Below are 16,853 nucleotides of genomic sequence, written 5' to 3'. Positions count from 1 at the left end.
AATTCACTGGTAACAATTTCAAGAACCTTTATTGAAACCAACATTCAAATAGTATCTCAAGAGTGAAATGTTTCAGCAAAATCAATTTAACAATTCCAAATATATATAAAAACATTTAAAAATTAATCTTGTTAATTTACTCTTCCCCCATTTTTTTATCTGCTATACTTCATTGCACCAAATAAATAGGGAAGACTTTGCTTAATCATCTGCACCAAAAAAAATTTTTTAAAAAGGACAATTGCATTTTGACAAATGCCACATGTGTTCAACAATCACATCAAATCAGAGTGTAATTACAGGCCTAAGGTGGCATGACTATGACTTCCAAAACCACAGTCCACAAACCCAGTGTGAATTTCCCACCGTCTCCCAAGGCTCCTCTACTGGGGTAAAAAGGCACAGGGGCCATTCCTTATGAGAAACAAAGGGATGTAGTACTCGGGAAGAGTATAGATGGGCAGTGAAGAGGGAGCTTAGTTCCAATGATTTCAGCACGTTGTCTGTCCTGACTAGCCTGAGAATGACTGCTCAGGTTCTGGTTTCTGAGCTGGGCCCACGGGCTGTGCTGTGAGGGGGCAGTGGCCTCAGTGTGAGACAGGTGCTCTGGACGTGCAGGCTCAGTGTTCTACAGCCTGCTGGCAGGAGGCTCTTACAGGTAGCTCTGTGAGGCATTGACTGCAGAAGTGAGCAGAGTGTACTTGTGTGCCAATTTAAAAGCTTTACCAGTATTTAAAAATATATGTGTGGTCAGGAAGAGACTTTGCAGTTACTAGATGAGTCCTTAAATCTGTTTATAAAGAGTATATAAAGGGAGAAAGGGACTTGTGGCAGCGGACAGTCCAGACAGAAGCCTTGCCACAGCCTGAGGGGACACAGTCCTTACTTAAGTCTCCAGGAAGGGCAGCTGCTGGGGAAGGCAGGAGAGGGCTCCTGACGCTGCTCCTTACAAGCCCAAGGACTCCTTCAGGCCAAGCCATGCATACTGCAGCTTGATCATGTTCAAGACGAACTAGCAGATGCAAGGAACGCTGTCTTGCCTCTGGGGAAGGGCCACGGAGAACACACAGAGTTCTAACAAAAGCTGTTTTCCCAAAAAGTTCTTATGTACAACCTAATGACTTATCACACTTAAGTTCTGAAAGATAAGAGCAGGTGTTTCAAGTGGCAGACACTTAAAATTCTCAAGTGTTTTTTTGAATAAAAAGTGTTTACAGTAAGTTAGAAAAAACGGTTATTCCTACAGTTGGGTAGGACAGAAACAAGAGTTATTGGTTGCTCCACATACACATCAAGTCAGATAGGTCCTCCTAGAAAACCTGGCTCTCAGGCACATACTTGTGCAGAAATCCCAGTTAAGCACAAGTAACAGTAATTTATATTGTATTAGTATGTGGCACAGTTCACATTTTCAATATAACTTCATCTTCCCTGAAACAACATTTAGTACAGTCTCAAACCAGACACTGAATTTTATCTTAAGTTCTCTGGTTCTTCTACCTGCGGTTGGTCATCTGGGCACTGGGCCCCCTTCTGGAGGTTCTCAGTCTGGTTGGCTTTCTGGGGGCTGGGAGTCCCTGGGTGTCCCTTGGGGGTGCTGGCCTCTGGAGTGTTTGGCTCTGGCTCACTGGACAGGCGCTCCACCTTTTCTAAATCTTCAATGTGACTGACTGAGCTGGTCTCACTCAAAGCATCTGAACCTCGCAGGGACCTTTTAAAAGGCTTCTGGCCTAGGGAAAGAGCAGACAGTGATGAAAGCTCCCTGAGGAGGCTTCTATGACAAAGGCTCTCTGTGTGACAAGCAATTGCTTTATTTAACAATAATGCTTCAGCAGAAACCCCTGGGATTACTGGCTTTGAGGCATTTTAGGAGATGAAGGGAGAACTGAGAGCTTCTATCCTGATACCAACATGCTCCCCAGGCTGGGAATCTCCGAGGTCATCTTCAGGAAACACTGAGCAGAGCAAATGGTGAGGTTAAAATAATGCCATCTCTTGAGCTGGGTGCGGTGGCTCACGCCTGTAATCCAAGCACTTTGGGAGGCTGAGGCGAGAGGATTGCCTGAGCCCAAAAGGTTGAGGCTGTGGTGGCCATGAGCATGCCACTGTACTTTAGCCTGGGTTACAGAGTGAGACTCTGACTCAAAAAAAAAAAAAAAAAATGTCATCTCTCAAGGCCCTAACTTGGAGCACTACTGAGGTTATTTCTTCAAGGCTGAATCCCAAGGCTACTAAAAGGGATGGTGAGAGTTGGCCTTAAATGAAGAGAAATGAATTCTCTTCATTTTTTTGAATTAAAGAACCCAGAAAACGAATGCAAGTAACAGCAAAGGCCGGGGGGTGGGGGGTGGGGGCGACTGTCACCTGCTTGCAAAGGCCTGTTTTCCTGAGAGAAATAAAAGCCCAGTTCTTCAGAGTTACAACTCACGTGGCGATGCCATGTACCTGTAAATCTCTGTTTGGTGCGAGTGCCCGAGGGGGTCGGGGGTGGCGTTACTCCTGTACTCTGTGCCTTGTAGACATATATGGGTTCCGTGGACTCCAGGGAGCCTGCCGGGAAAAGAAAGGAGGTGGGTGGAAGCTGCTGGGAAGCGGCCACCTGCCCTCATACAGCCTCGTGCCCAGTAGACGGTTTCCAGCCACTGGGCCTGCCACAGACTGGTGCACCGCGTTTCAGTGGGCTGAGGGCAGCAGAAGCCACCTCTCAGCTGGCACACATGCCCCAGTCCTGCCGAATGCTTCATCTCCTCCCCGAGTCTCCAAGCTCCGTGAACACTTAGCCAGCAGTGTGGCACTAGTGGGCCTGGGAAATCCACTTTAGCAACAAGGGAAATCCACTTTAGCAACAATAGACAGATGCCTCTTTGCTAAAGGCTGAGGCTCAGCAGATTAAAAATCAGATTATTTTTGGCTTTTGTGACAATGTAGTTATCATTTCCTGGGGAAGGAACAAAGGAAGGAACCTCAGGTTTAACAAATTATTTCCTTGGTAGAGCAGGAAAGGGAGAGTCATGCTGTCTTTAGATTCCAGGAATTGGTGATACTTGCTGGTTGCCTGTAAGAATTTTTGGTTTTTTGGTAGAGATGAGGTCTATGTTGCCCAGGCTGCTCTTGAACTCCTGGCCTCAAGTGGTTCTCCAGCCTCAGACTCCCAATGTGTTGGGATTACTGGAGTCGGCCACTGCACTTGGCCAGTATTCTGGTTTGGAATAAAATGTTCAATGATATATATTATAATCTTTGAATTTCCCCTTTCAAAAGCAACCCTTTGCTGGGGCAAAACACGAATGAGGACTACAGGAATATTATACCCAAACCAAAATGTCCAAGACACTGCCCTGAGAGTCTGAAGAGCTGAATGAATTCACTGGATTCAAGAGAGAGGCGCCCACTTGCTGTGGAGAATTGATATCTGCTTTTGTGCTACTTCAGCTGTCAGGGTGGGAGGAGGATGACAAAGCAGCAGGGACAGACAGACATCGTCCCCTGAGATTCCCGGCACAGTGCCCAGTGACAAAGGACAGGAACCATGAAGGGCTTTTCAGCACGAGGAGTGTTGGCACCCAAGGGAATCTGGTCAAAACTATCAAGAGTGGATATCTGGGCAGAGGCTAGTCCGTCCTACCTGCTGTTAAATTGAATGTTCTTCCCTTCTGCAAAGCTTGTACTGGAGAAAACCAGTTCAGCACAGAGCCCACCACGGGAATCTGCCGCAACACTCCCTGCAAAACACAACAGTGGCTGCGGGCTGCTGTCCCCCGGGGCCTTCCTGGCTGTCACCGCTACCCAGAAGCCCCACCGGAACCTGGCTGTCACCGCTACCCAGAAGCCCCACCGGAACCTCACCTCTTCCAGAAGTCGCTCCTCATTTGCCTTCTGCAGCTCAACCTGAGCTTCCTGAATTCCTTTCCGAACCACTTCCGTCATGTTTTCCAGAAGCTGTGATAAGACCAAGAAAGGCATTACTTGCCCTAAGCTTCTTGCCTGGGGCCTAGAAGAACTGGTAACAGCATGGGGGATGTTTTTCAAAAGTAGGTCAGGAAATGGAATTCTCCACACAAATGCCAGTGTAAAAATAAAATACAAGATCAAAGAGAAGAGGATGAAATGCCCGTGGAGGCCTAGGCAGACAAACCTTGGTCAATAGCCTCATCTGCCAGACAACAGAGGAGATAAAACTACATATGACCTGAATGTCCTATCAACAGAAACACTGCTCGACATTCTTGAGGAGAGCTGGAAGGGACACAACAGGTCTGGAAGAAACCTTAAGAAGTCCACCCACAAATGAACAAAGCTGGCCCTTCGGCTTTTTTTGAGTCAGAGTCTCACTCTGTCACCCAGGCTGGAAAGTAGTGGCATGATCACAGCTCACTGCAGCCTCAACCTCCTATAATCCTTCTGCCTCAGCCTCCCAAGTAGCTGGGACTATAGGCATATGCCACCACGTCTAGCTAATTTCTTGTAGAGACAAGGTTTTGCTATGTGGCCCAGGCTGGTCTTGAACTCCTGGGCTCAAGCAATCCTCCTGGCTCGACCATCCAAAGCTGGGATTACAGGCATGAGCCACCATGCCTGGCCCAGCCTCATTTCAAGCTCCCTTCTATTTCCCACCCCTGCCAAAAGGGAGTCACATGACATGTGTTTCTGTCACCTGAGACTGGTCATACTGTGGACCCTTTTTTTTTCAGTGGTTTCTAGGGAAATAACCATCGGGTTAGGAGAACACCCTTTAAGCCTTGCAGCCTGGTCTTCAGGCTTGCCACATGACCTGTAAAGAACATGGGGGGGGTAACAGAACTGGCTAACAGAAGCAGGAAGTCCTATTGTCAGAGGTGAGCGTGTCCTCTGCATGCTCAGCTCCCAACCTCCACTCCGCAGCATCCACTACACTGTGTGGCTACACATGTCTCTTCCCCGTGCTGGCTTGTGGGTTCACTGGGGTAGGGACTGTGTCAAACCCACTTGGCACCCCTGATGCCTGGCACAATGCCTAGCTCACAGGAAACATTCACAAACTTCTTGGGAAAGAATGAATGAGCAGACACCCATCCCCAAACACAGCTTTTTCTGTGTCCCCCACTAGTTGGTGAAGCAAAACCCAGCAGAGGAATGAACACAGCTTAGTCTTACAGACCCTTGAATTCTCTTCTATTTCCCGGGCTGTGGCTGCAATGGTCTCCACCAGCTCAGCAATGTCTATGTCGTCGCTCGCCATGCCCACGTAAAGACAGCTCTTCATGCTTTTATACTCGGGGCCTGTGGGAAGAAACGACAGACAGACTTGGTCCCCGAGTCTTCTGTTGTGAGAGAGACATGACCCTGCTCTCCTATACTGTGCACAGAGGCACCTCCTTTACAGAAGCCCTGAGGAGGAGAGGGAACGAGCCTCCGCAAGGCTACAGAAGGGGAAGGGAGGGACAAGCACTACACCTCGGCCTGGAACTAACCCAGCTTCCTCCAAAGAGATCGAGTCCATTTTCCTTGAAGCCAGTTAGAAAATGTCCTTGCGGAGATCACAGTTGGCTTATAAAAGTAAGACATTACCTATTTTAAATGTAAGGTCAGATTCCAGTTCATTTAACTTTTTCAGGAGTCCAGTATGGATTTCTTTCCCCTCAGGATCTGACTTCAAACTGCTCTTATCATCATTAGCATGTTCATACCTATAAACGATAGCAAACAACAGGCCTTCAATCTAAGAAGCAAAGGTCTTTTCAGACAGGGGATTCCAGGTGGAGAATGAGCCATAAGTGAGCAGCAGAATGGCACAGTGAGTGGGACAGGTGGGCACAAGGGCTGCTGAGTGTCTCAAGGACAAGAACTATCAAGATCGTCCCAGGAAAGCCTACATCTCAGGCCCGTGGAAACCAGAGACAAAGCCTGGGAGTCTATTTGCACTGAAAAGAGACTTGCCATACAGTGAAGAAGAAAGCAGCCAAGGACTGCACCCTGAGCTAGAGAGGACAGCAACTTTCTTCTCCCTGGGGAGCTGGGTTCCTCCTCTTGCTGACTTATAGTCCTCTATAGACCTGGGAGAGTAACCATCTGGCAGCTACACGTCCTGTCTGTATCTTTTCCTGGGTACTTGAGAGCTGGCACATCAAGAAGGAACATTCACCAACTCCCAACTCACTAAGTACAAAGGGGAGTCGGATCACCTGCCTGTCCTGTGCTTTTGTAAATGCCCAGAAAACCCAGGTGACGTTTCATTAGATGATTATATTGCAACTACACATTCATCTTGGATTTCTGAGTTGGTTCACAAAATGACCCTCATCATGTTCTTTACACATCATGTGGCAAGCCAAAATTTTCTTTACCTGACAACCCCTATTCCAGGCCAGTTGGGGTCATCGACGTATAAGAGACCTGCGGTTCCTTCTACTTCCTGCTTGAACTCTCCTCGCAGCTGGAGTGTGCAGCTCAGCACTGGCAGTTTGCTTTGTATACCAGCTACCAGCTGATCCACGTCCTCTCCCCGTGTTCCTAGGGCTGCAGATGGACCGTTAGAGGAATGCTTAGTGGACGGCTGACAGGAGGGCACAACTGGGAAGGTCAAAAGCTCGAGGTATACATCCAATCAGCTGCTGCTGTGAACTTAAGAAAAAGCCACACAACCCAGACATGGAAGAGTCACGTATTAAAATTTAACACAGCCGCTGCTCTGGGTATGGAGTTTTTTCTCTCATGGGAGATCTGATACTCAATGAAACACTCCAATGTAGAAATCAGACTCTTCCCACAGAAGAAAGACTGCTTCAGTCAGTTATAAGTATCACATGACAAGGTAAACACCAAAAGGCAACCACAGATTCTCTCTTCACATGACTGATTAGAGGAATGGGGTATTTTGCTGAGTTTGTGTCTCCACACAGGAAAGGCAGGAAGAGTCATTTCCAGGTCAGCCCTTGAGAGGGCTCAGGGCTCTCAACACAGGGAGCCTGGGGGATCAGTTGCTTTTCCAGTTTTAGAGACTGAGGTTCTGGGGTGGGGGCCGGGGTGAGGCTCCCAGCAATCTTCATAAGGGCTTTTCCTTTGTAGGAGATGCCTGCATTTTCTTACTTTGATGCCTTTGAGAAAATATCTTTCCTAAAATGTTGAAAACATCTCATGAAAAACAAAACATTTTCTGAAAATGTTTAAATCATGCCACAAAAAAGCACAACCAAATTTTTAATTTTTCAGCTTACTTCTAAGTACCTACTATAATATGCCAAGCCTTGGTAAGGCACGTCACATAGATGCTGCCACGGAAGTCTTCACATCACGACTGTGGGATACTGGGACAGGCCTGGAGATAAACTTGGTCAAGGTCCCACAGGCATGAAGTGGCTGACAGGGGACATGGACCTGGGACTTTCTGGTGTCAAAAATCCATGTCCTTGCAGTTACAGTGCCTTCTTACATGTCTACACCAGGGGTTTTCAACCTGCACTGGCCTAGTAGAATCATCTTTAAAATCCAGATGCCCAGACTCCATTCCAGACCAAGGAAATTAGAATCTCTACAGGTGGGGCAGCCATCAGTAGTTTGTAAAGCTCCACAGGTACTTGCAATGTGCAGTTGGGGGTGAGAACCACTGGACTAGAAAACCAAGGATCATAGGACATCAGAACAGAGGAGCCAAGTTATTTCAGAAGTCTCACTCTGATTCTGAAAAGTTACAAAGGAATGCTCATCTACCTAAATTTAGCCCTCCCTCCCAAAAGAAAAAGCCCCTCTAAAAAGAGATGCCGATGACTGTAGGAGACGGGATACCACAAGGGAACCTGGATCAGCCCCCAACAGCCTGTACTTCAGAGACACGCACTTGTTTCTCCCCAGACAAAGGTGAGGGACATCCACCGAGCCCAGTTACCTGCTGCTGTCATCAAAGGGCTGAACCGCACACACGTGCCCTCGACCTCTAGATCCATGACAGTAAGGCCACTCGCAGGCACCAGCTGTTTCAACTGTTCTCCCAGCTGTGGGAAAAGGGCAGCATGAACATAGTCCTGCAATGCGAGGTCAGGTGTCACCCATCCTTATCATGCAATGGGGGGAGTCAGATGTCAAGACCCAACCTCATCCGCTCAGCCCAGGGCACAGAGACTCCTGAAGAGCTTGCTTCCTTCCACCTTTCTATTCTCTTTGAATGCTTAGAGCAACTTTTTATTAAAAACAGTATAATCTACTTGTTTTCTTACTAACGATACACGTTCACTGTAGAAAAATCTAGAAAATATAGGTAAACCAAAAGAAGAAGATAAAAGTTACATACAACACAACACACTGCAACACCCACTGTTGACAGCTGGCATACCCCCCCAGGGTCTTTTCTGTGTGCTCAAGTTGGGGGGCTGTGTATTTTCTGTTGTCATAAAATATGGTATTTTACACTGTTCAGTAACCAGCATTTTTCATTTAATTTATAACGACCATTTCCCTTGTGCCTTAAACATTCAGTCACATGGTTTACAGTGGCTGTTTGAACTTCACTGTGTGGATGCACCATAACTGACTTCCCAAGCCCTCTATGTTCAATGTTGCCCCTGAACTGACACTGCTGTGGTGAACATCCTTACACTGTTCGGAACATTCTTTAGTCTAAAATCGTAGAGGTACTATTTCAGTGACAAAAAAGGCACCAGCCAGGTATGGTGGCTCACACCTGTAATCTTGGGAAGCCAAGGTAGAAGTTTTGCATGAGACCAGGAGTTCGAGGTTACAGTGAGCAAAGATCACTACTGCACCACTCCAGGCTCCTAGGCGACAAGAGCGAAACCCTGTCCTCCAAGAAAACAAAAAACAAAAAAAAACCACACTGAAGCATCAGGGCTCTGACCCACACTGCCAGCCTCCGAAGGTGTTCAGCAGACCTGGCCCACGTGCCCTGGCACTGGTGCACATGCTTACCAGAGCTCCCACCAGCTGCATGTTGTTTCACAGCCTCTCATGGCAGCTAGGAAATGGTCATGTGAGGCAGTGACCTGGCTTGGACGGAAGTCCAGACAAGCCCGGTCCCTTCCCAGAGGCTCCTTTCCATGGGTCTGACCCCCATAGGATCATGTGTCATCCCAGTCATCGGGCGGGGCAATGCCTGGAGATAAGAAGAGAAGGTGGCCCAGCCATGCTCACCCAGCGGTTCAGTGCATCACATGCATGTCGCTCCCTGCCCGACGGTGAAGGTACCATGTTGGCTGCTGGGACAGCTTTAACCACCGCATCTGATGTCAAAACACAGGAAGAGTGTCACTCCCAGGATCATGGCTACCAAACCAACACGCCTCCAACTCCATCTCACTCAGCCCCAGTACCAACCCAAGGGAAGAGCCTTGCGTATGACGGAAATCAAATGTGTCTCTGACAGGAGGTTTAAGGATCCACTTTTTCTCATGAACTATATGACACACCAGTACATTCACACAAATATGATCGTGAATTTCATTTTTAAAAAGGGTTTCTTTCAAGGAATTTCAGGAGGAAACAAAGCAAACATCTCAAGTTAGCAACTAGTCTACCGAGCACAGAGCAAGGTCAATCAGAGGGCCCAAGAACTCCAACCAGACTCAGAAGAACTAGCCTTCACTCAGCAAAACAGATGGTTGCCCACTCACGCCAAGCACATGCTTGACACATGGGCTATGAGGCACACAGTGTTGTTTTAATCTTGGTGCTTACGTTCTAGTTGAGGAAACAACCATAAAGAAACAGATAAAACCACTACACAGGTTGTTAATGCCATGAAAGGCAGGGCTCTGATATAATATGATAGTCACTTCAGACAGGATAGGCAGGGAAAGCTCCCTGAGGAAGTGGCCATTCAGCAGAGACCTAAACGGTAGGTGGAACCAGGCATCAGAAGAGAAGGGTAATGTGTGTGAAGCAGAGAGAATGGCAAAGCTCAAGGCTTTGAACTGGGAAAGAAGAGCATGTTCTGGAAATGCAGAGAAGACCGGTCTGACCGACTCACAATGAGCAAAAGGGAAGGTGGCATAAGAGGGGTCCGAGAGGTCGCCAGGGCAGAACACATAGGCCTCATGGGGCCTGGTAGAGCCTGGACTTCATTCACTGGAAACAGCAAGATACCAATGGGCTCTGGGCAGAGGAGTAGCATGATGTCCACTTACAATGCTCACTCTGCCTGCCACACAGAGAAGGGTCTGCACTGGAGTATGGAGGATGTATGAGATATGTGAAAAAGCCTACCTTTCCTTGGACTAGATTGGTGGAATTTGCAAGTCTTTAAACACAGGGGCCAGATACTATGGCTCATGCCTGTAATCCCAGCACTTTGGGAGGCCAAGGCGGGAGGAATGCCTGAGCCCAGAGGTTTGAGATTAGCCTGGGTAACTTGGTGAAATCTTGTCTCTACAATATATCAAAAAATTATCCAGGTGTGCTGGCACACATCTGTAGTTCCAGCTATTTGGAAGGCTGAGGTGGAAGAATCGCCTGAGTCCAGTTTAATTAATTAATTTAAAAATTAAATTTTATTTTTTGAGTCAGAATCTCACTCAGTTGCACAGGCTGGAGTGCAGTGGCAGGCTCACAGCCACCGCAGCCTTGACCTGCTGGGTTCAGGTGATCCTTCCGCCTCAGGTTTCCAAGTAGCTGGAACCACAGGCATGTGCCACCATGCCCGCTGACTTTTTGATTTACTGTAGAGACGAAGTCTGGCCATGTTGCTCAGGCTGGTCTTGAACCTCTGAGCTCAGGTAATCCTCTCATCTCCACCTCCTAAAGTGCTAGGATTACAGGCGTAAGCCACCACGCCTGACTAAAAAATTAATTAAAATAAATAAATACATACATATATACAAATAGGGATTCCTGGATCCAACCTGCTGAACCAAGATATCCGGGAAGGTAAACCTCACACCCATATTTTCAAGAGACCCTCTTTTAGCCATTCCAGCACTGCCCAGGCACTGGCCATGGTTTAATCATAGCACACTGTCAGCAAAATGCTAGGTTCTTGTGAAAATTAAATTTTTCTGAAAAGATGACTGAAGAACTTAGCAATAAAAATATTTTGGGTTATCTATTTAACTTGAAATGGTATCAGATTCGAACTCCTTAAACACAGATAAGAAACTAACGCTCTTTTAAAATCACCCACCTGAGCCTGGCAACTCCTGGGAAAACCTAAACACCACCACAGGAGAACTCAGTTCCTCTTCCACCTGCAAGCCAAAAGCCAGCATCAGTAACACAAAACTCCACATACCTCCAGATGGAATGGTGAGCTGGAGGAATGGGCTAGAGACGTTCGATTTTGTAAATAAACACACACAAAGTCAAAAGGTCAATCTTTGTGGCTAGACAAACAAAAATCAAAGGTTTAATAAAAATTTTAACAATAACTATGAACCAGCCCTGCGTGTCCACTGTGAATTATGCGATATTTGATTCTGGCACAGCACTACAATTAAAGCAGGAGGAGACTGTAATAATAATGCATACACATGGGTCTAACATTAAAGATCACGAAAGACAGGAAAACCAGAGTGAGTGCTGAGAGGGCCTGTGTTTTCAAGAATCCCGGAAACTATGCAGGATTTATGGGCACTTTTTGTGCTCATAGCAAAAAAAAGAAAGAAAGAAAGAAACAAGTACTTTTCTCTCACTTTGTAAAATTTTAAGAACAGGATATAAAGTCCTGCTGACAACATGAATAAACACAGCCTGGAACTGTGTCTACATGTTTTCTTTTCTTTGTTTTTTTGTTTTTGAGCCGGAGTTTCACTCTGTCACCCAGGCTGGAGTGCAGTGGCACGTTCATGGCCACTGTAGCTTGACCTGCTGGGCTCAGGCAATCCTTCTGCCTCAGTCTTCCAAGTAGCTAGAACTACAGGTGCACACCACCACGCCCGGCTAATTTTTTGACTTATTGTAAAGACAAGGTCTCACCAAGTTGCCTAGGCTTGTCTCGAGCCTGTGGCTTCAGGCAAGCTGGGATTATAGGCTTGTGCCACCATACCCAGCCATCTACCTGTTTTCTAATGCAGTTACTCATAATCAGTACAGACAGGCAGCAGGCAACTCACCTCACTAACAGACTTCCTAACAGATGACAATGTTGCCTGCACATAACAGTTCAGCACTAAGTCCATGCTCTCCATGAACAAATGCAGTCGGCCGCCAGAGTCACCAGGGGCCAGAGTACACAGTGAGTAGCAATGTTGGAGTGTAGGCAGCACTGGGCAAGGAGGTCTCTGAGCATCCAGCAGCTCCAGTTCTATAATTCTAGTCAAAACACCTTTGCCCAAGGCTCTGGGTGTGATGACTCATGAGCAGGTCCCAACAAGAAATGCTAACTTGGAAAGGCAGGAAGTTGCTGGCCCAAGATCTTTTCTATTAACTTCTCAAAGTACCTTGTGAATGTGGCCCAGATCAAGCAGGATTTGTATTCATATTAGTTACCTAGCCAGTGCCTGGGCTAAATGCTTTCACATCTATCATCACCTTTAGCTTTCATGCCAACAAATACAATTGTTGATACTTTTAAAGTACTAGGGCTTAATATTTAAATAGAATGGAGTACACTCAATAGGCAAGTAGAAAAAAGAAAGGTGACAAAATAATCCCCCCATTCCCCCATCCTCAGGGAAAGGTAGAGACCCCAGTGCCAAGACTTCTATGTATATTTTGATCGTCTTTTTTTCTTTGAACTCAGCGGTCTCAAACGTCAGTGTGCATAAAAATATTATTCAGAATTATATACATACATTTTTGGTTCTAATAACATGGTCGACTGAGCTAATATTGAAGTTATCAGTTCTAAATACCTGAAGTCTTGGGTTAGCCAAAAAAAGTTGAAACCATTGCTGGGCTCACAAAAGGTGAATCCAAAAAAAAGGAATCAGAAAGACGACTGTAAGCCGAGCTGTAGGGGAAGGGGACTGGCACTTGTATTTCATGGCCAGGGTTCTTGGGGTTTAATGCCCACGTCAGGGACAGTGATGTCTGCACAAGGCCTTTATGAAGTTTCTACAGGAAAAAATAGTGAACAAACATGTGACATGATTTCAGACAGTAGTAAGTGCAGTAAAGAAGGAAAAAAAACAGGAATAGGTGGATGGTGGTTGGAGCTTATCTTCGGGTGGTAAGAAAAAGTCTTTCTGGGCCAGGCATGGTGGCTCACGCCTATAACCCCAGCACTTTGGGAGGAGGAGGAGGCGAGAGGATTGCCTGAGTCCACAGGTTCGAGACCAGCCTGGGCAACTTGGTGAGACATCATCACTACAATAAGTCAAAAAACTAGCTGTATGTGGTGGTGTGCACCTGTAGTTCCAGCTACTTGGAAGGCTGAGGCTGAAGGATGGCCTGAGCCAGCAGGTCAAGGCTGCAGTGACTGTAAGCGTGCCACTACACTCCAGCCTGGGTGACAGAGTGAGACTCCAACTCAAAAAAAATGAGAATGTCTTTCTGAAGAGATTATATTTGACCTAAGATCTGAAAGATAAGAAACCAGCCATGAAGCCAGACGTGCTGGCATGTGCCTGGAGTCCCAGATACTCAGGAGGCAGAGATAGAAGGATCCCTTAAGCCCAGGAGTGTGAGGCCAGTGTAGGTAATATAGCAAGACCCTGCCTCTTTGAGAAAAAAAAAAAGACAAGGGGAACATAGCATATAGAGGACACTGTTATAAGGGTTAAGCAAAATAACACATGTAAGGTCCTTGGTGCCACGCATGTACCCATAAGCACTTCACAAGCAGCAGTGCTGGTGATCATGATGACTGACAGGCCACAGGCCACATGGTATTTGCCAATTATTGTATCCTCTTAGGAAAAAAGCAGCCACTGGAAGAAGGGATATAGCAGGGTTTATGCCTGAGCCGTGGGTGGCCTCACAAAGATGCCTCAAAACAAATGCCATTAACTGGTCCCATCAGATCTGCCAATTTGAGGACTGAGGAAGAGCTAAGTGGGCTCAGTAGGGAGGGACAGGAGGGCACAGAGGCCCAGCATGGCCTTGGCTCCCCACAGCTTGCCCGGGCCACTCCTCTGCAATCAGAGGCATCCAACCAACTCCCAAAGTGACAGCCGTGTTCACAGGTACAGGAAGCTAAGAAAATGACTCAGTGTCACACGGCCACCCCGTGACACTGCTGAGATAGAACCCAAGCCTCCTGACTGACATTCATCCCTTCTGCTTCTCTAGTGCTCCACCTCCCTGACCAGGAATCCTCCACTAGCACTCAGGTCAACCGGCTCCAGGCTTCTGCTCAGAGGGTGGTACAGAGCAGCCGCTCCTAAACCAAACCAGGTTCTCAAAGAGAAACAGACTGTACTCACTTGGACCCCAAATAAACTCAAGTATTGGTTTTAAACTTAACTGCACCCTACGGAATTGTCAATGAAACATCCAGTGAACCTGTTTAAATCAGAATTTGACCTATATTATTTCCTGAAATCCTAAAACACAAGGAAGCAAAACATGAAGACATTCCAACTTGAACTGACACCTGTGTGTGGTTGCCAGCTCTGCTGTTTCTCTGACAGATGCCCCGTAAGAAGGAAGAGACCAAGAGAAAGGCAGGGCCGCTCACTTTCCTGCTCCTCCTCCCACTTCGTGCAAATGAAAACTCCACCAGAAGGCTTCAGGAAGAGCAGCCCAAATCATCTGAGACACGACATGATTCTTTCATTTCAGGAAGATGGTGAGCTAAGCCCTTGGACAGGTAGTCAACAGTGTTTATAAGATCTTTGTGCAATTCTAAATTTCAACAGAATAAATGGAATGTATGAAAAGCACTGTAGGAATTTAAACATTGTATGGTATACATTTCTTGGCTTCAGGCTAACTATATAATTAGGTCATAAATACATATATGATTCTCTTCCAAAGAATGTGGTTTTTATAGAAGCTGCCACAATTCAACTGAAAAGTATCAAATCTGGAGAAGATCTTCTAAGTTGTTGAAGTTTAAAAAAAGTTAATTATGTCAAAAACAGATGAAACTAAATACTATACCAAGATCTTGATGTGGTTCACTTTCTTCAAACTTTCCTGCAACCGCTGACTCTGCAAACGGTAAAAAATAGACAGTTAATTTCATTAGATTAACACAACAATTAAGAAGTGGTTTTTATGAGGGTCTTTGCAGGTCTGCAACAAGGACCTCAGACAGACAGAGTCAGCTGCAACTTGGTGATTTCTAAGTTCAACTGCCAATTTTTGCATTTCAACATCTGAAAATATTCTCCAATCTGTCAGTTAAAAGTTATATGGAGGGCCAGGCATGGTGGCTCACACCCATAATTCCAACATACTCTGGGAGGCCAAGGCAGAAGGATTGTTTGAGCCCAGGAGTTTGAGACCAGCCTGGACAACATACCAAGACCTCATTTCTACAAAAAAGTCAGAAAAATTAGCAAGGTGTGATGGCATGTGCATGTAGTGCCAGCTACTAGGGAGGCTGAGGCAGGAGGATTGCCTGAGCCCAGGAGGTCAAAGCTACAGTGAGTCATGAACATGCCACTGTACTCTAGCCTAAGCAACAGTGAGACCCTGACAAAAAAAAAAGTCGGGGAGACACCTCTTGTCAACAAGGGTGCCTGAACGAAGCATATTTGTATACCTAACCCTTAACTGTACCCCACAATATCATAATTAAAAATATTGATTAAAAAAAAAGTTACATGTAGTGATTCAAGCAAAACTGTTTCTAATGAGACACTCGTGAACCTATCATACTAGCAACATATGTAAGGCATTCACTCAACTACTACTCAAACTACTGGGTGTAAATGTGGGCAAGGCACAGGACTGAACACTGGGGAGACCCGTGGCAATGGAGCACAGCATGCCTAGAGTTGGGTGAGGGCATGGCCCTGCGGACACAGCGTCGGCATAACCACAGTCGGTCAGTGCTTATTGCCACTTACTAGCCTGACAAGTTACCTAACCTGTCTGTACTTCAGTTCCCTCCACTGTCACAGGGGGATGGCAGTCGCTGTCTCACAGGGATGCTGGGAAGCTTAAAGCAAGCTGATATCTACTAGGTGCTTAGAAACAGTGTGCGTCGTGGAAAAGATGGCTGCTGGCTGCTGTCCTCATTACCCCTAGTATCACCATCATGAGATTTAATACCTCAATCCCAGTTTCCTTGTCTCGATATGGGGATAATAGCAGCATCTAACTCATGGGGTTGGGGTACATCAATTCGGCAGATATTCACTGAGTGCTAGACAGTGGAAAGACCCTCAGGAAAACGAGTTCTTTTTTTTGAGTTGGGGTCTCATTCTGTTGCCCAGGCAGGAGTGCAGTGGCATGATCAAGACTTGCCGCAGCCTTGACCTCCTGGGCCCAGGTGACTCTTACACCTCAGCCTCCCCAGTAGCTGAGACTACAAGTGCATGCCACCACACCCAGCTAATTTTTTTGTTTTTGGTAAAGACAAAGTCTTGCTATGTTGCCAAGCTACTCTCAAACTTCTGGACTCAAGCAATCTTCCCACTTGTTCTCTCAAAGGGTTGAGATTATAGGCATGAGCCACTGCACCAGGCCAAGAACAAATTCTTACTATGTTGTTATCAGTGGAGCCCATGTTCTAGTGTAGTTGTGGGGACCAAATGAGACAATGCATGTAAAGTACTTCATGGTGCTTGGCACTGAGAAAATGCCCAACAGCTGCCACCATAGGAGAAGAGGAGGAGGAAGAAGAAGAGGAGGAGGAGGAGGAGGAGGAGGAGGAGGTTGTGTTTTTATGTATTTAGACGAATCATAAGGCTGGATTATAACAAGTGATTATTTTATATGTTAAAGATAATTGAATATCAGCAATATAATCATGAGTCAGACATAAATATCTCTGAATATATATATATCTGAATATATTTATTTATGAGTGAGAAAACTGA

The 16,853-nt window shown here is 46.3% G+C and overlaps 1 protein-coding gene across 6 annotated transcripts in view; it reads right to left on the bottom strand.

Annotated features, from left to right (window-relative positions):
* Nucleotides 1-16,853, bottom strand: part of PDXDC1 (pyridoxal dependent decarboxylase domain containing 1) — a 58,210-nt gene that overhangs the window by 1,250 nt on the left and 40,107 nt on the right. For 3 of the 6 annotated variants that reach the window (XM_008064856.2, XM_021715953.1, XM_021715949.1), the window contains exons 13-23: nucleotides 14,965-15,015; nucleotides 11,105-11,168; nucleotides 9,121-9,209; nucleotides 7,862-7,967; nucleotides 6,324-6,495; nucleotides 5,548-5,666; nucleotides 5,138-5,259; nucleotides 3,847-3,939; nucleotides 3,626-3,722; nucleotides 2,446-2,550; nucleotides 1,501-1,730 (exon numbers count right to left, since the gene is read on the bottom strand). In XM_008064856.2, coding sequence (XP_008063047.1) covers nucleotides 1,501-1,730; nucleotides 2,446-2,550; nucleotides 3,626-3,722; nucleotides 3,847-3,939; nucleotides 5,138-5,259; nucleotides 5,548-5,666; nucleotides 6,324-6,495; nucleotides 7,862-7,967; nucleotides 9,121-9,209; nucleotides 11,105-11,168; nucleotides 14,965-15,015 — 1,248 coding nt within the window. Of the gene's footprint in view, nucleotides 1-595; nucleotides 1,731-2,445; nucleotides 2,551-3,625; nucleotides 3,723-3,846; nucleotides 3,940-5,137; nucleotides 5,260-5,547; nucleotides 5,667-6,323; nucleotides 6,496-7,861; nucleotides 7,968-9,120; nucleotides 9,210-11,104; nucleotides 11,169-14,964; nucleotides 15,016-16,853 lie in introns of those variants that run through there. The other 3 variants (XM_021715950.1, XM_021715951.1, XM_021715952.1) reach the window with 2 other exon arrangements.

Source organism: Carlito syrichta, unplaced genomic scaffold, assembly GCF_000164805.1.
Source record: "Carlito syrichta isolate Samal-C Ts95f unplaced genomic scaffold, Tarsius_syrichta-2.0.1 Scaffold308086, whole genome shotgun sequence".
In the NCBI taxonomy this organism is placed as follows: Eukaryota; Metazoa; Chordata; class Mammalia; order Primates; family Tarsiidae; genus Carlito; species Carlito syrichta.
The sequence above is the reverse complement of the archived record's forward strand: the minus strand, read 5'-3'. Positions and strand labels throughout refer to the sequence as shown.